The following is a 21,799-nucleotide window of genomic DNA, read 5'->3' on the forward strand; positions in this document are numbered from 1 at the left end:
TTGCAAGCGATTCGGTTATCAATGTCATGTGTGCCAGCAGTTTAAAAGTAATGCCCTCTCATCGCTAAGAATACACTTGCGAACACACACTGGCGTTAAGCCATTCCAATGCGGATACTGTTCAAAATGCTTTACTCAACAAACACAATACAACAGACATTTGAAAATCCACAAGTAATTATAAACGGATAGCAGAAACCATACTACACTAGCATCAAGACTCAACAAGACAAGATACATTGAATTAGATTTCTGTTATCAAACTTCAATAAATAGTCGGACAAAACTACCCATTTTGAATCTATGTCATTTACCCATTTTTTGATGAAATAAATAAACTTGAAAGTTTTCTTTAAACATGAATATTTTCTTATTGCAAAATAGGTTTGTTTTAATTGTTTCTATAATCCAGATCCGAGATATGTACAAAAGATATTCTCTAAAATTATTTAATGTCATCAACGCCGTTACATGGATTACAGCGAGTCTATGTTCTGGGACATAAAACTGAATGGCATGAATTTTTAGTTTGACATTCTTATTATTATCGCTTTCTATATTAGATAATTCAAGTTTGCGTTATTTGAAAAGGCGTTTCATTTTAAGAAGTTTTTTTTCGGTAAACTCGAGGACGAGTATGACATGGTATTCAATATTGGTTTTAATGAATCGTTTTCGATTTAGATGAATCAATGTGAAATATTAAAGAATAATAGAAAATAATGAATGAAAAAATGTGATTCCGCTTTGTTTGGCGAGATATTTTGTTCAATTTCTTATTGAATATTGATGTCAGCTCATGTAGATTTGTTCCTGGAAACTACAGTTGATATTCTTGTAAGGTCTCTTCGTCATTTTATTAAACTTTGCGCTGCATTTTTACATCAAAAATCTTTGAAATGGATGTTGTCCATTTGTTACCAAGGCGTTTCTTCAATTCGTCAACTTGTTCTTGACTTCTGACTGTAAATCCATAGCTGATCAACTGGAACTTGTTCATAAAGCGACGTATATCATCAACCGGAAATACTACACCGAAAATGTTGAGTTCCGTCAACAGTGGTAGTGCAATAACGACTTCGGCCAAAGTTTTTTCATTGATGTTGGTGGCACTTGAGCGCAATGTGAATTTCGTGATAGATTGGTGCTGTTGGAGAAAACTAATGGCGCGATGATTCCACATTATTACACCCAAGTCTAGACCCAAGTTCAGTGTGAATTCTTCAATTTGATCGAATTTGAGTTTGTCGGGTATTGGAAGCATCCTACTGGAGCCAAATTTGTCGTAAACGACTTCGAATATCTTAACCGTCTTGAATCAAACGTCCACCTTAAAACGACCAATTCCATGCGATGAAATATGGAGCACAAGTCGTTCCAATTGTGTCAGGTGTTTGCTTGCAACATGAAGATAATCCGGTGTACATCTGTGTAGATTTAGTGATAAATTGCGCAACTGTGGATTGAAACGGATGGTTTCCAATTCGGCATTAGTCATAAAATTAATTGTGAAATCTTCCAGGTTGGGGTACTTTTGATAGACGTTTTTGACGCTGTCCAAGCGATTGTAGCAAAACTCCAAACGACGCATTTCTGGAAACCATTGGTTGAAGTCATAGCTGTCCACGAACGTTCGTTCGTTCGTTCGTAGAATATTTTTTGGTCTTTTTGTTCGTTCGTTCCTTCGTAGAATTGTATTGCGTTCGTTCGTTCGTTCGTAGAAACTGAAATGTTCAGATTGTTCGTTCGTTGTTCGTACGAACAACGAACAACGAACACGTTCGTTCGTTCGTAATTTATGAAAATTTATTTTCTCAAAATAAACAAATATTATTTAAATGTAAATTGGAAAAACCTTAAATCGATTTTTCCCGCTTTTCCGATGGGAAATTGTGAAAAATAAGCAAAATATTGACTCTCGTACGAAATTTTTTTTTCTCACTTTTTTTGTGCATTATACCCAGTCTCCGAGAGTTTCATATAAGGTTGCCATGTAACTGCAGAAAGTCAGTCGAAAATATTGAAAACATTTTTTTTCGTTTTTTCGACCGTCTTTGTGCTGCTCTTGAAGACTCGGTATAGTGCACAAAAATATCGAAAACATTTTTTTCACTTTTTTCTTGCATTATACCCAGTCTGAGAGAGTTTCATATAAGCTTGCCATGTAGCAGCACAAAGACGGTCGAAAAGACGAAATTTTTTTTTTTCAATATATCGACTGTCTTTCTGCTGTCACATGGCAACATTATATTAAACTCTCGGAGACTGGGTATAATACACAAAAAAAGTGATTTTTTTTTTCTTACGGGAGTCAATTTTGCTTATTTTCACGATTTCTCATCGGAAAAACGGGAAAAAAAGATTTAAGGTTTTTCCAATTTACATTTAGTATCACAATATACGTTTATTTTGAGAAAATAAATTTTCATAAATTACAAACGAACGAACGTGTTCGTTGTTCGTACGAACAACGAACGAACAATCTGAACATTTCATTTTCTACGAACGAACGAACGAACGCAATACGATTCTACGAACGAACGAACGAACAAAAAGACCAAAAAATATTCTACGAACGAACGAACGGTTCGTTCGTTAGTGTTCGTGGACAGCTATGCCTTCATAACTTGAATCTGGGAACTATAAGACATGTTTTCTCAAGTGGCCATCAAGATATGCCTCGAAATTCAAAAAATGTTCCACCCTACTCTATATATACATCAAATAAATGTGTAGGCAAAACAATAAATAACATCAAAAATGTATCATTTTGTACTTGATATATGTAATTTATTACAATTCAGCGTATTGGATTTGGGTACAAAAGTCTATAGAATACTTTTCTATAGCAATATATATCGCGACGATATTTAAAAAGCGTCGCTTCAATGATAAATAAATGTTGCCGCATGACAAAGCAAGAGTGTGTCAATGTTCACCAACACAATCCTTAACGCATACACAAAGATTCTGCGGTGTCGCATCACAGCGCACACGAATATACTTCTATAACACATTGCTATAGAATAATATTCTATAGATGTTTGTATACAAAACCGATACGCTGCTTTTTAATCTACGCATAATATCAACGTTTTGTTGACATTCAACAGAATGTTTTATTTACGTCGCTAAAAGCAATACCTGCGTCAAAAATGTATATTTGGAAGAATTTTTTGATGGTTCATTTCAGTCTTCGTTCAGACTACTGAGAGTCAACATTTTTTGTCGGTAATTTTTAATCAATTTTTTCTCTATTTTCGTGTAAAGTAACTCATAATTGGAAAGTAATAGTTAAATCGTGTAACTAAAGTGTTCAAATTACAATAATTTGAAAGGTGCAATGGCACAAAAATCCTCAATTATGTGTGAATTTGGCTGCTTTAAAAAGAGTTTTTAGGGTGTTTATGAGGCTGATAGAACAATAAATTGAAATATAAACTTTGAAACTAGAAAAACATCTAAAAGAGTTAAACTATAATATGCATTGCATAAATATTGTGGTAGAATTTTTAAAATTATCGAAAAGATGAGTTGTTGACGAACAATATCCAAAAAAGTGAAACAATCGGGTTTGAACGCTCTTGACCGAATGAAGTATACCCCGAAAAAAATGCTGTGATATTTTATCAAGCTTTATCACTTGCATTCATATTAACAAAGAACCTAAACAATACATAAACCTGTTTTATGATAAAATTAATCACAAGCGAAAGCCATTAAAGAGAAAACGAAAACACCGGTACATCATTAAGTAAATCGAAGTCTATTTTTATAGCATATTATACCGTGATTTATTGAGGCTTCCATGCACAACGAAAGTGCTTTAGAAAGGCAACAATAATAATTGAAGTATTCCTATTTTATGTGTGAATTAAAAATGGTATACCAATTTAATGTGCATTGAATGAAAAATAGCTACACATACAGCTACGAAACAAATGTTCGAAAGGGTATTTTTGGAATAATTTTTACGAAAATTTTACTATTTTGATCTCAAACATTGGAACATTTGTATAGCAGCTGCTTTTTTTTTAATTTACAATTTAAATCAATTTATTTTGCAGATATTACTTTTGAGATTCAGCACTGTGTCGAAATAATTGAAGGTCATAACAATGCAAAGTAAGATGGACGGTGTATTCACTCATTCGGATGTTTCCAAACTAGAAAATTATTGGTATCGGTGTATTTCCAGCTTTGAACCATGTCAACTTTCAATCGTACAGAGCTGTTCGATTCAGCCACCAGTATGGGCTGCAACTGCTTTTCAAAACCTACAAACATCGTCGGCAGATGCCAATGCTACCAAACTACTTACTGCGTGGTTTATTTACATTGCTCGAGACACCCAAATGTCCCAAATACAGATCGGATGGGATGCATCAGAGCGAAACAGCTACTACCACGACGACAACGCATCAGCTACGCACAGATTTGAAAAAACGGTTCCGTTTTTGACATCAATTGACTTAAATGACACCTTTTCTGGCGTTACTGCCAACGTAGAGAACGATTTAAAAAAATTGGTGAAACATTTGCCATGCTCATCCGATTCACGTGTTCGACACGCTATATGTTCTGCAAACGGTTTGGGCAGCAATCAACCTTGGGCATTGGCTGTATCTCTAATCGACAGGCAAGACGCAGTTTCATTAGAAAATACTGACGCATTGTGCGCCCACGGCAATTTGTTGACACTTCAAATCAACGAACATAACGGTACATTTCGCTGGTTCTATGACAGTAATAAGATATCAGAAGTGGAGGTCAACCGCATTTCATCGCGTCTGTTGGTTTTGCTTGAATCCGCCCACAGCAGAGATCAAGCACAAAAAAGTGTTAGTAAACTGAATTTGTTACCAAACGCTGAGCGTGAACTTCTACTCAATGTGTGGAACCAAAACGATAAACCATATCCAACAAGCGATTGCTTTCACCAAATGTTCGAGGAACAAGTGAAACGCGATAAATCAGCTATCGCTGTGGTGCACGAAGAAGAACAGATTAGCTACGGTGCTCTTAATGAACAGGCAAATCGATTGGCACATCACTTGATCGCAAAGGGCGTTAAACCAGATGATTGTATTGCTCTTTGTGTCAAGCGTAGCACGAAAATGATCGTAGCTATATTGGGCATCTCAAAAGCTGGCGGTGCTTATGTTCCTCTTGATCCTGTTTACTCGAGTCAACGACTAATGGTAATTGTTCAGGATGCCAAGCCGTTCTGTCTATTGGTTGATGAAAGTGGTAAAAAGGCACTTGGAGACCATCAAGTACCAATGGTAAATTTGGATGAAGAATTGCCTGTCGGCCTTTCGATCAATAATCCTGACCCAGTTGAACTGGGACTCACTCCATCCCATCTGGCTTATGTGATTTACACCTCCGGTTCGACCGGTACACCAAAAGGAGTGATGGTAGAGCATCAACATGTGACAAACTACCTTCATTGGTTTGGTGAGGTGATTACAGCTGAAGATTTTGAGCATACATTATTTTCCACTTCTGTTGGTTTTGATGTGTCTGTTTGGGAATGTTTTGCGCCATTAACCGTTGGAAAGACGATACATATCGTGGAGGATGCACTTGCGATTTCGACACAAATATCCTCGAACATCACACTGCTCAATACTGTACCATCTGCCGTTACTGCAATTCTAAATGCAGAAACTCTACCATCTTCAGTGCATGCTCTCGTTATATCCGGCGAACCCTTACACACAAGTTTAATCAATCGCATCTTTAAGTGTACCCAAGTCCAGAAAATATATAATCTTTATGGATCGACGGAATCGACTTATGCAACTTGGCACATGTATAAGCCAGGCGATGCCGCAATCGAAACAATAGGTCGGCTTACTGCCAACTCTCGCATTTATTTGCTGGATGCAAATGGCGAACCGGCTCCATTGGGATCTGAAGGTGAGGTGTATATTGGCGGTGCTGTTATTGGTCGCGGTTATCTCAACCGACCTGAACTTACCGCCGAACGTTTCCTACGCGATCCATTCAGTGAAAAATCGGGAGCACGTATGTATCGTACAGGCGATCGTGCACGTTATTTACCTGATGGAAATCTAGTATATATGGGTCGGATAGATCAACAGGTGAAAATTCGCGGTTTTCGAATTGAGCCTGGTGAAATCGAAGCGCGCTTAGTCGAACATCCACTGGTTCGAGAAGCGGTTGTTTTGTTATGGAAAAGCCATCCTGATACCGATGCCCGACTAGTTGCATATGTGGTTGCTGATCCGATTAAATCACTCGCTCAGAATTTACGCAATTATCTTTCATTTTCATTGCCTGATTACATGGTACCGGCCGCTTATGTGCGTTTGTCGACCATGCCAATCACAACGAACGGCAAGCTAGACCGTAGAGCACTGCCCGAACCAGACGATGACGCATTTGCTCGACAGATGTATGAGGCTCCATACGGTGAAATGGAAGAAAAACTAGCCACTCTCTGGAGTGAATTGCTGGGAATTGAACGAGTAAGCCGACACGACAACTTCTTTGAACTAGGTGGCCATTCGCTCTTGATTGTCCGGATGTTGGCAGAATTGCGTCAAGCTGGCCTGAACACTAGCGTTCGAGAGATATTTGATGCACCATCTTTGGTTGAACTGGCTAAAACCCTTGGCCATCACAAGTCGATCACCGTTCCGCCCAATCTTATAACCGCTGATTGCACGACCATTACTCCAAACAAGTTGCCGCTCATCAGTCTTTCTCAGGCAGAAATCGATGCAATAGTTAAACAGATTCCGGGTGGTGTTGCAAATATTCAAGATATTTATGGGCTGGGTCCACTTCAGCATGGAATCGTATTCCGTCATTTAATGGCCAAACATGGTGACCCATATTTGCTAGGTACACATTTACACTTTAAAAACCGATTGGCGCTTGAAAGATATTCAGATGCCATGCAACAGGTGATTAATAGACACGATGCTTTACGGACTGCATTTTTCTGGGACGGCCTCAATGAACCGGTGCAGGTCGTATTGCGTCACGCTTCTTTGAAGCTCACCGAAGTCACACTAAATGATACCAATAAGTCGGCACTAGAACAGTTGAACGACCGCTTTAACGCAAGTAACTTCCGTCTAGACTTGAAGCAAGCACCTCTATTGCGTTTGGTAGCCGCGCCAACGTCTGAAGGAGACTGGGTGGCTCTGCAACTGATGCATCATTTAATTATTGATCATGTCACTCTAGAAACACTACATTCAGAGGCCAAAATTATTATGAATGACTGCGTCCATCAGTTGGCAACACCCATACCATTCCGGAATCTAGTTGCTCAATCAAATCTTGGAATTAGTCCAGCCGAACATACTGAATTCTTCAAAGAAATGCTTGCCGACATTGACACTCCGACTCTGGCTTTTGGTCTGAATGATATTTACCACGAAGCTATTGCTCATTTTGATGAAGTTTACCTAAAGCTTTCACAAGAACTTAATAATCAGTTACGAATGCAAGCACGAAATTTGCGAGTTAGCTTGGCCAGCTTGTGCCATTTGGCTTGGGCTCAAGTACTTTCTCGAGTTAGTGGACGTGATACCGTGGTTTTTGGAACTTTATTAATTGGCCGTTTACAGGAAGGAGATGGAAATGGTAGTGCAATGGGGATGTGGATTAACATGCTACCATTGCGTCTGGACATCGATGACACACCAATTGAAACTGCTGTACGTCACACACATGCTCGATTAACCGCTTTAGTAGTTCACGAACATGCATCGCAAGTGTTGGCGGAACGCTGCAGTGGTGTGCCAGCCAACATACCTCTTTTCAATACGTTACTTAATTACCGGTATAGTCACGATACCGAGCAGTTATCTACAAATGACGTCACTGTGCTACGCGAGATAGAACAGACAAACTACCCAATATATCTGGCGGTGGACGACTACACTCACTCGCTGAGTCTAACTGTGCAAGTGGTGTTGCCAATATCAGGCGCACGTATCTGTGCTTATATGCAACAGACTCTGGTATCACTGGTCAACGCATTGGCACACACACCACAGCAACCTGTACGAACATTGACTGTGATTCCACCGGAAGAGCGTGAGATGTTATTGCATGGCTGGAACGAATCGACAGTCGATTATCCATCAATTCGTTATCTTCATCAGTTTTTTGAAGAGCAAGTGGAATGCAATGGACAAGCAATTGCCGTTGAGAGTGATGGAAGCACTTTGACCTATGCTGAACTCAATGCCGAAGCAAATCAATTGGCACATTACTTAATTGCAAAAGGAATCAAACCAGACGATCGTATTGCCCTTTGCGCCAAGCGTAGCCTAAAATTACTAATAGCTATGCTGGGTATCCTGAAAGCCGGCGGTGCCTTTGTCCCACTTGACCCGGTCCACTCGAGTCCACGTTTGAAACATATATTGAAAGATGCTGAACCGTTGTGTCTATTGGCGGATTACGCTGGTCGGGAAGCCCTAGGAGATCATCAAGTACCAATGGTAAATTTGGATGAAGCATTGCCTGCTGGCCTTTCGGTCGACAATCCCAACCCGGACAAACTGAGACTCACTCCATCACATTTGGCATATTTGATTTATACCTCCGGTTCGACTGGTACATCAAATGGTGTAATGATTGAACATAGGAATGCAGCAAATTTTCTTTGTTGGTGCAAAGAAGTATTCACAGCCGAAGACTTGGATCATACATTGTTTTCAACTTCTGTTGGTTTTGATTTGTCGATTTTTGAATGTTTCGCTCCGCTGTCGGTGGGAAAGACGATACATATCGTACCCGATGCTCTCAATATGACACAAAAACTGTCTAAAATCACTCTGCTCAATACTGTACCTTCTGTAGTGAGTACGATACTAAATGCAGGAATCATACCACCTTCACTCCGCGCTCTCAACACTGCAGGCGAACCGTTAAATTCCAACTTAATAGATCGCATTTTTACACATACGCAAATTGAAAAACTATCAAATCTCTATGGTCCATCTGAAACGACCACTTATTCAACATGGCATCAGTATAAACGAGGTGATGCTGCAATTGAAACGATTGGGCGTCCCATTGCCAACACTCGCATTTATCTACTAGACGCAAAAGGTGAAGTGGTTCCATTAGGAGCCACAGGAGAGGTGTATATTGGTGGGGCTGGTGTGGCACGTGGCTACTTCAAACGGCCCAAAATTACCGCCGAACGTTTTCTGCCGGATCCATTCAGTGATTCGGGGGCACGCATGTATCGCACCGGTGACTTGGCGTGCTATCGACCTGATGGTAGTCTCGTCTTTTTAGGACGCATTGATCAGCAGATAAAAATTCGTGGTTTTCGAATGGAGCCCGGTGAAATTGAAGCCCGGTTACTTGAACATGCTGTAGTGCGCGAAGCAGTTGTACAATCATGCCGTGAAACACCTGATTCTGAAGCTCGTTTAATTGCATATGTGGTTGCTGATCCCGACGCATCGTTGAATCAGACCTTACGCGCTTATTTGGCATCTTTACTGCCTGATTATATGGTGCCGGCGGCTTATGTTTGTCTATCATCCTTACCACTTACACCAACCGGCAAGTTGGATCGACGTGCACTACCAGCTCCAGACGATGAAGCATTTGCTCGTCAATCGTATGAACCTCCAAAAGGTGAAATGGAAGAAAAAATTGCCAAACTCTGGAGTAAACTGCTAGGTATTGACCGCATTAGTCGACATGACAATTTCTTCGAATTGGGCGGACATTCGCTTCAAGTTATGCAATTCATAAATCAAGCCAAAAAGCTCTATGGTGTACATGTTGACGTTCGGGATCTATTTTCATTTCCAATCCTCAAAAATTTTGCAAACAAAATAACAAACTCAGCCGACCGATCGTATTCTGATTCAGCCATTCCAGTTCGTCACTCTGGTGATAAAACACCTCTATTTTTGTTACCAGACGGCTACGGAGATATTTCTTATACTTTTGAGCTAGCACGTGAGATTGAAAAAAGTATTCCCGTTTACGTTTTACCATGGTTGTCGCCAGAGGAAGAACAACCGTCGTCCATTGAGGAAATGGCCAATGCAATGATTCCACTAATCAAGAAAGCACGTCCCAATGGTCCTTGTGGCCTTGCTGGCTACTCTGCTGGGGGTATTCTAGCCCATGAAATAGCAAAACAACTCATAGGCAGTGGCTATCCTGTTTCATTCTTGGGCTTAATCGATACCAATTCAATTCTAAAAATGTGCAAATTCAATGAAACGGAAAGCTTTTTAAAGTTTTTAGAACATAAGTATCCGTCTATTAAAACGTCAAATTGGTGGGTCCGCGTCAGTGAATTACCTCCCAATGAAGCCATTGAAGAAGTAAAGAAGAACAAAGTCGATTTAAATAATGCCGATATCGATTGGGAAGCTTTGTTGTCAAAACAACAAATCCATTACCATAGCATTTGCGAAGAGTACAAGATTGAATCACTTCCGATTAAAGTTAGCTTATTCAAGGCATCACAATTATTGGATGGCGCTGAGAAACACAGTGAAGCATTTTATAATCTAACAAAACTTGGCTGGGAAAATTACTATATTACCACAGATTTTCACGTGATACCAGTTAGCGGTGATCATTTTACAATGATGAAAGATACAGATAATAGACGTTTATTGGGACGAAAAATTACTGAAGCACTGCTTTCTAACCAGTAAATTTTGCTCCGAATTTTATGTAATATCAACAAAGTCTCCTTTGACACTACAAATAAAATGTCTTACATCCGTAAGATGAACTTTTCCGCACTGTGATCCACAACATGCATTTATTACAAATCTTTTACTCAAAGAATTCACGAGAAAACTGAATCTGACATTAGTTTTTCGATACAAATAATTTTCGAAGCACTTTTCATACAAAAACTACTACAAATGAGAATTTTTGTATCGCAGTCACACCTATATGATATCGTAATCATGTGAAAATTTGCAGAGGTTATTTTTTTCACAAAAAGTCAACATTCTGAAAGTTTGAAGAAATTTCAACGCATATTAAGGGTACTTCCCATACAAAATTTTGTTTTTGAGCGAAAAATCCAAAATTTTGTTCGGAAGGTACTCCTAATATGCGTTGAAATGTCTTCAAACTTTCGGAATGGAATTTTTGTGTGATAAAAATAACCTGTGCAAAGTTTCAGCTTATTACGATATCATACAGGCATGGCTTTCATACAAAAATCCAATTTTTTTGAAATTTTTGTATGAAAAGTGTGTCGAAATATAATTGTATCGCAAAACTAGCGTCATATTCGGTTTTCTCGTACCCAAATACCCCCCTATACATATGTTTGAGTGTTTAAGAATACATTAAATATCACTTTTGGAGGAAAAATTGAATTTTTTCCATGGATGCTCATGGGCATCACACCAGACATGACACTTCACTGTATCAACCAAAGTCACTCAAAATCTAATGGTTTCTATTCCTCGGCACCCCCAATCATCCTGTGAAGTCAGATTTTGAATTACTTTTCTTCTTTGAAAGTTATCGTGTTAACAAATTTTTGCGTACAGCGTACAGCGTACAGGGTACCACGCACATACATTCGGACATCGAAAAAATGCTAGATTCGTGTTTCCTGGCTCCTAAAACACCCAGAAAACATGTTTTTTGAGGATGTCAATTTTTCGACCGATTCCAATACTTTACCTTACACACTAGGTGTGTGCGGAAAAGTAAAACAACTTATAGGAAATTTAGAATGTAAATTATAGTGAATACAAAAAATGTTGAAATATAAAATGGAATTTATTATGGGTTTTCATTAAAGGAAGAAATAAATCAGTTCCTTCTAGTTCTTTTCTTTATTTCACTAGAAAAATTATTTCTTTCTTAATTTTTTTCACAAAATTGTGAGATTTTGACCAGGATTAGAGTACACGTAAAAAATTGTAATTATTTTGTTTTAAGTTTTACATTTTTCAACATTTTAACAAGAGAAAATAATGAAAATTTGTGAGATGAGTAAATACAATTCATTAAGAGAAAAACTGTCTTCTTTTCGGAATAAAATTCGTTTATGCTGGTTCTGGAAACTGAAATTTGCGCATTTGTTTGTCTTTCGTTTAAATTTTACGCTTCATTTTCACGTCCAAATCATCAAGTGATACAGTCCATTCTTCCCCAAGGCGCTCCTTCAACTGGTCGGCTTCATAGTGGTAGGTGACGGTAAGTCCGTATTCGATCAACTGGCAGTTATCCACAAAGCTTAGTATGTCGTCAACCGAAAATACTATGCCAAAAATGTTGAGTTCCTTCAACAGTGGTAGTGCTTCAACGATATCGATTAACGTCTGTTCATTGATATTGGTGTTGTCAATCGAGTGCAGTGTAAATTTGACAATGGATTGGTTTTGATGTAGGAAGTCAGTGAATAAATGGCTCCAAAAGTACTCTTTCATGTCCAGTGTGAATTCTTCAATCTGATCAAATGCGAGTTCTATAGGTCCGTCCACAACTCCGTCATTCTTTGCAATTACCATCAAACCTGGCCAAATCGCCCGAATAAACATGGAGCCCAAGACGTTCCAAATGTGGCAAACATTTGCTTACAATTCGAAAATAATTTGATGCAGCAGCCGAATCGTAGTTTGCAAATCCTGAATTAATATCTCTTTGTCACCATATTTTGTTGGATAAGATGCGCTGGGATAGCGGCATGTAATGCGAAAAGAGAACTTTTCCGTGCGATACTTATGTTCAAAGACAAAATCAGCGATTGGCTTCAATTGCTTTGCTTGTTGGTGTGCATAATGTTCAACAAGTCACCTATGGTTAAATAGCCGAAGATTCTTTCTAAACAATCAAAATTGATGTCGGTTATCTTTGGTCCGTTTGTAGATGAAGTTTCATTGGCTTGGATTTCTGCCATTTTTTATGATTTACGGACCTGAGAATGAGAGAAGAGTAGACACAATTTAAGTACTTTCTAAGCGTAGCTTGTCAATTTTTACAGAAATTTGGACCAAATTCAGTGATTTTTACCTCTTCGTATATTTACAGTTTTTGAATGCTTGCAGAATGAATTGGAAACGTGTCTGAAGGTTTTATTTCTTGATATGATCGATTTCTTCTGATTTGTACACTTTGCTTCATTGATTACATAAACCATTTAACTAAAAAAAAAACTCTGACTGTATTGACAGTAAGTTGGATACTTTTACTACTTAAATTCATCATCGTAAAGTTGATCCTCTTTTATTTGATTCTAATCTAGATTCATTTGGGCAAATAAATTCACATCAGAAAATGTCCAGAAAATTTTATATTTCAAATCCAAAGTAAATGGTAAAAATTATCCTCTTAAAAAAGAATTATAATTTCATTGTTCAAAAAGCCAATCGAATTTCGTTTTCGAAATCTGAAGTTCGCAAGGTCTGGCAAGGAATTCGAATGTGTCAGCGGCAACACGCCAATCACTCACATTCCGAACATTAGCTGTGTCAACAGTTTGTGTGATTGTATGTGTTCATTATTCCTTGAATCAGCATATTTTACTGCGCAACAGCAACGTATTCAACAAACGAAATAATATTTTTATTCATTCACTCCGCCATATTGGTTGAGCACACAACAAGAATTTCACAAATTAATTTTGCGTTGAAAACATAGATTGAACTTGAATTTTGTGTTGCCATTGAAATTATTTCGAGGTGAGTTAATGTTGTGATAGATTTTCTTGTATTCTTTTGACAATATTTGTTTTTGTTAATAAATTAAATTATTTTAATTGACAGTACGTGAATTATTTGTCGCAATGCATGTTCGTCGAGACAGACAACCACCCGATAAAAACTGGCCGAAGAAAATGCCATCAGAAGCAAGTAAATTGCTATTAACTGAAGCCGAAATAAAAGCAGAGCCAACGATCAAAGAAGAACCAGAAGATGCAGGTAACAAAATCGTGGTGCCGACATCAGAATTGGCCGACAACAGACCCCGCAATGCAATTGGCGCTGACCAAATCGACCAGATAATCGATTTTGATGGTGTTGAGGTTAAACCAGAGGTGAAAACGGAAAATAACGAAAAGAAATCTGAAGATGGTTCTAGTGGTCACCAGCAAAGTGGTGCGCCAAAGCGATCAGTGGATAAGGATGAACAAAAGGCGACTACATCTAAGGGTAAAGCAACCACAGGCAACGATGGCTGCAAAGGCAAAAGGTACAATGACAAAAAGGACCAAGCTGCCGCGAAGCCGATTGGGAAAAAGCACGAATGTCCTATGTGCGAGTATTCTTCTTCGACAAAATCCAATTTGAAAAGACATATTGTCACACATACTGGTGAGAAGCCGTTCTCATGCACCTTGTGTCCAAAACGATTCAATAGAAAACATCGTCTTCAATATCACATGAAAACGCACGTCAACGAATTTCTGTTCAGTTGTTCAAATTGTTTGCAAGGATTCTCCACCAGCAATGAACAGATGGAACACGAAGCCGATTGCAAAGTTAAACGTTACGAGTGTTTTTCATGCAAGAAATACTCTACTCTGCACAAACACTGTTTGAAGCGGCATATGCAAATGCACAATGATGAAAGACTATTCCAATGCAATGATTGCTCGAAGGAATTCAAATGGGCCGAGAGTTTGAAACGGCACACCATGCGAATTCACATCAACCCACGACCATTGAAATTCAAATGTTCAATTTTCTTCAGAAACTTCAATCAACAAGCGGAAAGGGGTGATCATGAAGGACATTGCAAGCGACGTGGTTATCAATGTCATGTGTGCCAGCAGTTTAAAAGTAATGACCTCTCATCGCTAAGAATACACTTGCGAACTCACACTGGCGTTAAGCCATTCCAATGCGGATACTGCTCAAAATGCTTTACTCAACAAGCACATTACAATGTCCATATGAAAATTCCACAAGTAATTATCAACGGATAGTATAAACCATACTACACTAGCATCAAGACTCAACAAGACAAGATACATTGAATTCGACTTCTGTTATCAAACTTCAATAAATAGTCAAACAAAACGACCCATTTTGAATGTATTATGTCATTTACCCATTTTTCGATGAATAAAATTAACTTGAAAGTTTTCTTTAAACATGAATATTCTTTTATTGCAAGATAGGTTTGTTTCAATTGTTTCTATAATTCAGATCTTAGATAAGTACAAAAGTTAATTCTTTAAAATTATTTAATGTCATCAACGCCGTTACATGGATTACAGCGAGTCTATGTTCTGGGACATAAAACTGAATGGCATGAATTTTTAGTTTGACATTCTTATTATTATCGCTTCCTATATTAGATAATTCAGATTTGGGTCAGTCTAAAAGTCATTTTACGCAAAGATTTTTCGGAGACCTCGATGTTCTTTTCAAATGAGAAACTTTATTTTTGTATGAAAAATGTGGTTGCGTGGTATTAAATGTTTTGTTTTGATGAATAGTTTTTGATTCAGACGAATCGATGTGAAATATTGAAGAATTACAGAAAATAATGAATAAATTGGATTCCGCTTTGTGTGACGAGATATTTTGTTCAATATTTTATTTTTTGAGGAACTATTTCATCCTCTTGCTGCTCGGTTCCTGGAGCCTTGTTTTCATTCGATGTTTCTGTTGACATTCCGCTTTATTTTCACTTCAATATCAATTGAATCTTCAGCCGATGTGATCCAATCGTTGCCAAGACGCTTTTTCAAATGGTCGACTTCATAGCGATATCTGACTGTAAATCCGTAGCTGAACAACTGGAAGCTATGCACAAAACGAACTATGTCGTCAACCGGAAATATTACACCGGAAATGTTGAGTTCCTTCAATTGAGTTGATGCTTCAACGATGCCGATCAAAATTTGTTCATTGACGTTGTTGTCATGTGTGAATAATGTAAATTTTTTGATAGATTGATGTTTTTGCAGAAAGTTAATGATTTGATGATGCCAAACGCTATTGCCCAAATTTAATATGAATTCTTCGAGTTGATCAAAAGTAAGCTCAATGGATCCAAACATCACTCCAACGTTTTTATAAAATATTTCCAATACCTTGACTGTTTTAAAGTTTACGTTAAACTTGTCCAAATCACTCAAACCAACATGAAGTCTAAGACGTTCCAATTGTGTCAAATATTTGCTTGAGGCTCGAATATATTTTGGAACTTTCTGATGAAGTGATAAATTGCGCAACTGCGGATTGATGCGAATGGTTTCAAACATGTTCGTATACAAATCTCTACCAGTATCAATCACGAGATGCTCCAAATTGTGGTACTTTTGATAAGCGTATTTGACTTTGCCCAAGTAAACGTTGACCAAATGCAAATAGCGCATTGCCGGAAAAAAATCATTGAATCTGGTTATTTTTTTGCTTAACTTACAGTTAACAAATCTAATATTTTCCACGTTTAAGAATGGTTTCTGCAGCGACCATCCAAAGGCGTACTTGAAAATCATGTGAAACGCAATGTCGGTCAATGCTGAACAGTACTCGTTGGCATGACGAAGCACTTTGGGTGGGGCTCGTCGCATCACTCTCGGGTACGACAATTTCATCTTTGAAATCTTGTGACCAAAGCACCGTAGCAAACGTAATGCAGTTTGCAAGTCTTGGATGAATATCTCCTCACCGACTTCTTTTGCCGGATACAATTCATTTGGATAAGTGCACATAATACGAAATGTTAACCTTTTTCCACGAATTTTGCGACCGAAGATGTAATCGGCAGCGGGTCTTAATTTCGTGTTGGCATGTGCAATGTTCACCAAGTCATCAATGCTTGAGAAAGCGAAAATCCTCTGCAAACAATCCAAGCCCATGTCGGTGAGCTTAGTGCCGGTGGTGGATGACGTGTTTTCCGCCATTGTGATGAATCACGGACCTGGGTATGAAAAAAGAGTACAAAAAATATCAAATAACTTTTTATGTCTTTAATTTGTAGAGAGTTAAACATTTTGGTGTCTATGAAAACATCAACTTGAACTAAATTCAATGAAATTAAAATGAAAAGCCCTTTTTACCCTTTTGTTTAGTTTGTGGAAAAGCTGGAAACGTGTCTTTGTGTGTTTTTCCTTGAAATGACTGATTGCTTCTGATTTTCATACAGTAATTTGTAGATCACACGTACACAATACCAATAAAGCAATGCTGACTGTGGTGACCGTAAAATATACGCGTTCTTTGCTTTGTGTTGGTGACTCTAACTCACAAGGCGTATGTATCAACATCAGCGTGAAGTTGATCGTTTCTTATTTGTTCTCATTTGAATTTATTTGATACTAAAAAATTTGGTCATACAAAAAATCTATCTGGTTTATGTTTAAAAACCTTTAAAAAATAATTGAAAATAATTTGTTTATTAAAATTGAGTTTTTTCTCAATTTAATTCTGCCAAATCAAAGCTATCGTCTTCAAATTGATTTCAACGAAATCTGAAGTTGCCTGGCAAAGTATTCGATTGTGTCAGCGACAACACTCCAAACAGTTTTCGAACGTGTGATTGTCTGTGTGTTTGACACTATTATTGACGACCAGCATATTCTGCGCGTTAACAACGTTGACTACAGAAGAAATAATATTTTAATTCATTCACTCAGCCATCTTGTTTCTTTGGCAAGCACACACTCAGAACTACAAAATTTGATACTGAGAAATCACAAATCATCTGCTGCAACCAAATTCATTTTGAGGTAAGCTAATACGGTACTAGTAACACCAATATTAAATTTTACCACTTTTTTCTAAATTTTGAGTTCAAAAATGTTTGTTGTAGAATTTTAAGAAAATCTATCTTTTCTGTGTTTCTCGTTGTATTCGATTCAGAGAGACGATGAATCCATTTCGATGCAATGGCGTTAGTGGTGGTAAGGTTGGCCACAAGTGCAAATGCAAGCCAAAGTGTTCACAAATTAAGGTCAAGGAAGAAGTCACCGTCAAAGAAGAGCCGAATGATATGATTCAGTACTCGCCACCACCGTCGCCAATTGGAACGGGTGCCACCATCAAATTGGAGAGCGAGAGTGACGACGACTCTTTGCACAACGATATCAAGGATGAAATCAAATGTAAAGATGAATGCGCGAAGAAGGAATGTGATACAGCACACGATGATGGTGAAAGTGGAATCGATGATAATGGTCCAGTTGACGCTAATGCTGACAATCCAAACTGCAATGATATGCCGAGCACATCAAATAGAAGTGGAAAGAAACCAAAAGGTGGAAAAAAAAGTGCGCAATGGCAAAACATCAAAGAAATCACAGGTCGCACCAAAGTTAAAGAAGCACAAGTGTAATGTATGCAACTTTTTGGCATCGCATAAGTCCATACTCACACGGCACATGCGAGTACACACCGGCGAGAGGCCATTTGCTTGTGAAATATGTGCAAAAGCTTTTAATCACAAGTCTAATCTGAACCGTCATACAAAAGTCCATGCAGCCAAACTACCATTCTGTTGTTCGAAGTGCCGAATTGGCTTTACAGAAGAAATCGAAAAGATTAACCACAAAAATAAATGCAAACGGCCACAATACCAATGCCATTTATGTAAAAGCACAACTCAGGTTTTGTCACATCTGAGAGAACACATGCGAATCCATAATGGTGTTAAGCCATTCAAATGCCATGTTTGCGCCAAAACATTTACTCAGAAACATCATCTTAATATGCATTCACGATCCCATGTTGAACAACTGCCATTCGACTGCCGGAAATGTGGGCAGAGATTTGGTGAAGAAACCCAGGAGAAATCGCATGAAGATCGTTGCACTGGCCGGCGATACGACTGCTATCTATGCCCGTTCAAATGCTATCACAAAGGCCACTTGCAGTTGCACATGCGATCAAAGCACACTGGTGAAAAACCATTTTCATGTGGCACTTGTGGAAAGTCATTCGGTCAAAGAAGTGAAGTTAAGCGACATTTGACAACTCAGAACAAAAAACAACTGATTCGTTGTTCAAAATGCTGGAAGAAGTTTTCAGAACAAGGCGACAAGGATGCACATGAACAACGATGCAAACGTCGCTCCTATCAGTGCTATTTATGCAAATGTTCAATGCGAGATTCATTCCAATTGAAGACCCATGCTCGTGTTCACCATACTGGTGAACGACCATTTTCATGCGACTTGTGTGCAGCCCGTTTTTCACAACAATGCCACGCTTATGGGCACATGAAAAACGTAACTCATAACTAACGGTCATGCAAAATAATTGAAAAAATACGTATGAAAACAACTTTCGTTAACCTAAATAGAAAAAAACCAATAAAATGTCAAGATTAGTCTTCTTTTATTTCAATGTCAAACAATTATCTTTCTTAGAAATGGTTTTGAAATTAACCTACATTTATAGTAATTATGATCATGCGTTATGCAAGCTTAAGTTAGTTTATGATAAGACAAAATGAAATGTTTTGTACTATTTTTTTTTGCATTATTGAATTAGATTCACCATGACATATTTACGATTTTGGTTTGGATTCACTAAAGCATTCAAATCCATATCTTAAAATCTACGCGTTTTTGATATTGCCCTTGTGTTTGCTCGTATCGCGCGTCGTACTGTAACATTTCCTCTAGACAGAAATTCGATGGAAATATGCGGTTCCAAGTTCCTGCCAAAATGATATCACCATACTAAATTATCTCAAAAACTTTGAGACATATTCCAAGCAAGCAAAGTGAATTTTTGTTATATTTTGACATAAACAGTTGGTTCTCTTGTTGGATGACCTTCTCAAATCCCAAGAAATTTGAATTCGAAGATAATATTTTGTTTTGGCATGAATTGTTTCTTTTATTTTGAGCATATAACTTACTTTTTTTATTTGACCAATCTAGGTCGAAAATAATTCAGAAGCTAAGGTTATATCTCTATCTAACAAAGATATTGACGATTCACCGGAATTTTTTTCAAGTTTCACTTTCGGAAGCTTTAGGTGTGGATACTCCAAACTTATAGAAAATAAATGTCCGGACATGCACTCCAGTAATTCATTTCTGGTAAAAGTAAGTTCAAAGTCGGTTAACTGAACTTTTGCTATTGGAACTTAGGCCTCTGTGAATAGTTGTTTGGATGTTTTGATAAAAAATGTTTCCTTCTGAAAAATATCGTCTGCTTCCGATAAGATACACCAAGCTTTTTGAAAACACTGTTTAAATAACAGCCGATAACAGCAAAGGAATTAAAATATATATAAAATTTCGGCTTTTATCATTTCTACAATTTAGAGCTGTAAATTCACTATGTCTATTGTTTATGACTTATTAAATCAAGTTCAGTCATAAAAACTGTGCATTTCACTTATTGAAAATTCAAAAATCGAGTTTTAAAAAATAGTTGAACGGTGGTGTGGTGTTGACGAAAATAAAAACATTTTCCTTCTCAAACATTTAACCAATTTTTAGAAATAATTCAAATAATTTATTCAGATGAAAATGAGGCCAAATATAATTTCGAACCTTTTGCTGTTTGCATTAATGAGTATACAATAAAATAACTAAAATTTTCAATTTTCTCCATTACATTCGATTCTCTTTTTTCTTCAATAATATTTCAGTGCCGATTTTCGGTCAAATGTTCTATCCGAAGCATAAATCGACCAAAAAATATTATCTAATTACATTTAAGGTGAATTGAGTAGAAAATATGAATTGAATAAACTTAATACTATAATTGTTTGATATCAAAAAATTTAGGCAAATTGGTTCAAATCTTTATCACATTGCCGTTCCATTGGCATGAATTTGGTTAGCATTACATCAAAAGAAGAAAACGATCGAATCGCGAAGCTAATTGTAGACGCAGGTAATATATCATGTAAAAATTTTGAATCGTGTTATAGCAAAAGACTAGAGTTCAGATTTTCGGACATGAAAAACGTGTTAAAATGAGCTACAGTTCACAGAACTTTAGACATTAATATATAAAAAGAAATTGCCAGAAAAGCAGTGTAGTGTTTTTTCTGTTTCTTTGAAAATAGGTCATGAAACTGCCAATTTCTGGACATCAGGAGTAAGAATAGATGAAGTATTGTGGGAGTGGGTGGGCAGCGGTAAACAAATTACTTTTAACAATTGGACACCTGGACAACCAGACAATCAGAATCAACCATACAACACCAACAAAGTAGAAACTTGTGTGAATGTTATTGGTAAAAACTCGTACGGTGATTTTCAAGCTCAGAAATGGAATGATGAGAATTGTTTTACGGAAATGTATTTTATTTGTGAACAAGATTTGATTGAATATGAATATTGTACAAATTGAAAGAAAAGAATATTATGATAGAAATAAATTGACTGGTGAACACGATTTAAAACGTTTGTGTCATTTTAACATAATTCTTCAAACTATTATGATCATAGCATTCAGCATTAGGGTGGAACATTTTTGGCACAATTTGGTGGCCACTTGGGAAAACATGTCTTATAGTCCCCAGATTCAAGATATAAAGGAATTTTCAACTTGCGACCCAATCACCATGAAAACTTGTGAATCTTATTTTCTGACGAAAATAAGTAATATCACTAAGTTTGATGAAATTTCAACCAAAACTAAAGGTGCCTCCCAAACAATGGGAGGAAATGACAGCAAATTTTTAAAATTGGCGCGCTGTTTAGTTTCGATTTGAGTTGTAAAATTACATTGACGTCCCCTTTGAAATTCGATGCGCCACCGTCGGCTCAAAGAGACTTGAAGTCTTCACATCCGCTCATTGCTCCCAAACCAAATTTTCAATTTTTTGTTTTTGAGATAAAAAATAAATTTTTGAATTTTAATTTTTTCAAATA

General features: G+C 37.4%; 6 protein-coding genes across 7 annotated transcripts in view; 4 read left to right on the top strand and 2 right to left on the bottom strand.

Annotated features, from left to right (window-relative positions):
- Positions 1-1,264, bottom strand: part of LOC116346718 (ankyrin-3-like) — a 69,915-nt gene extending 68,651 nt beyond the window's left edge. Inside the window, exon 1 of the mRNA XM_031776918.1 lies at positions 922-1,264. Coding sequence (XP_031632778.1) covers positions 922-1,264 — 343 coding nt within the window. The remainder of the gene's footprint in view (positions 1-921) is intronic.
- A 2,120-nt stretch (positions 1,265-3,384) lies between these two features.
- On the top strand, positions 3,385-10,803 carry LOC116346715 (linear gramicidin synthase subunit D-like). 2 transcript variants are annotated; one of them, XM_031776913.1, is made up of 2 exons: positions 3,385-3,953; positions 4,068-10,803. In XM_031776913.1, the coding sequence occupies exon 2, from the start codon at positions 4,119-4,121 to the stop codon at positions 10,686-10,688; it is 6,570 nt and encodes a 2,189-aa protein (XP_031632773.1). In that variant the 5' UTR covers positions 3,385-3,953; positions 4,068-4,118; the 3' UTR covers positions 10,689-10,803. The 2 variants fall into 2 exon arrangements, with proteins under 2 accessions (XP_031632773.1, XP_031632774.1); XM_031776914.1 differs by having other exon boundaries at positions 3,385-3,883.
- A 2,747-nt stretch (positions 10,804-13,550) lies between these two features.
- Positions 13,551-15,026, top strand: LOC116346725 (zinc finger protein 135-like). Its single transcript, XM_031776928.1, has 2 exons — positions 13,551-13,685; positions 13,770-15,026. The coding sequence occupies exon 2, from the start codon at positions 13,790-13,792 to the stop codon at positions 14,930-14,932; it is 1,143 nt and encodes a 380-aa protein (XP_031632788.1). The 5' UTR covers positions 13,551-13,685; positions 13,770-13,789; the 3' UTR covers positions 14,933-15,026.
- Positions 15,027-15,171: 145 nt separating this feature from the next.
- On the bottom strand, positions 15,172-17,130 carry LOC116346726. The gene is made up of 2 exons (XM_031776929.1): positions 17,021-17,130; positions 15,172-16,881 (listed from the first exon to the last, which is right to left on the bottom strand). Exon 2 carries the CDS (start codon positions 16,862-16,864, stop codon positions 15,605-15,607), a length of 1,260 nt encoding a protein of 419 aa, XP_031632789.1. The 5' UTR covers positions 16,865-16,881; positions 17,021-17,130; the 3' UTR covers positions 15,172-15,604.
- Positions 17,131-18,109: 979 nt separating this feature from the next.
- LOC116346719 (zinc finger protein OZF-like) lies at positions 18,110-19,201 on the top strand. The gene has a single exon (XM_031776920.1). It carries the CDS (start codon positions 18,110-18,112, stop codon positions 19,199-19,201), a length of 1,092 nt encoding a protein of 363 aa, XP_031632780.1.
- A 1,129-nt stretch (positions 19,202-20,330) lies between these two features.
- LOC116346720 (perlucin-like) lies at positions 20,331-21,275 on the top strand. Its single transcript, XM_031776921.1, has 4 exons — positions 20,331-20,489; positions 20,566-20,636; positions 20,705-20,813; positions 20,989-21,275. The coding sequence occupies exons 1-4, from the start codon at positions 20,438-20,440 to the stop codon at positions 21,273-21,275; spliced, it is 519 nt and encodes a 172-aa protein (XP_031632781.1). The 5' UTR covers positions 20,331-20,437.
- Positions 21,276-21,799: the final 524 nt, after the last annotated feature.

The sequence above is a fragment of the Contarinia nasturtii genome, unplaced genomic scaffold, assembly GCF_009176525.2.
Source record: "Contarinia nasturtii isolate CC-2019 unplaced genomic scaffold, AAFC_CNas_1.1 Cnas_scaffold_1634, whole genome shotgun sequence".
In the NCBI taxonomy this organism is placed as follows: Eukaryota; Metazoa; Arthropoda; class Insecta; order Diptera; family Cecidomyiidae; genus Contarinia; species Contarinia nasturtii.

Bases quoted from the DNA above. Each gene is read 5' to 3' on its own strand.
- LOC116346715 (XM_031776913.1), top strand. From the start codon at position 4,119: ATGCAAAGTAAGATGGACGGTGTATTCACTCATTCGGATGTTTCCAAA.
- LOC116346726 (XM_031776929.1), bottom strand. From the start codon at position 16,864: ATGGCGGAAAACACGTCATCCACCACCGGCACTAAGCTCACCGACATG.
- LOC116346719 (XM_031776920.1), top strand. From the start codon at position 18,110: ATGGTGAAAGTGGAATCGATGATAATGGTCCAGTTGACGCTAATGCTG.
- LOC116346720 (XM_031776921.1), top strand. From the start codon at position 20,438: ATGAAAATGAGGCCAAATATAATTTCGAACCTTTTGCTGTTTGCATTA. The intron at 20,490-20,565 runs GTATACAATAAA...ATAATATTTCAG, and splicing joins TTTGCTGTTTGCATTAATGA to TGCCGATTTTCGGTCAAATG. The intron at 20,814-20,988 runs GTAATATATCAT...CTTTGAAAATAG, and splicing joins GAAGCTAATTGTAGACGCAG to GTCATGAAACTGCCAATTTC.
- LOC116346725 (XM_031776928.1), top strand. From the start codon at position 13,790: ATGCATGTTCGTCGAGACAGACAACCACCCGATAAAAACTGGCCGAAG.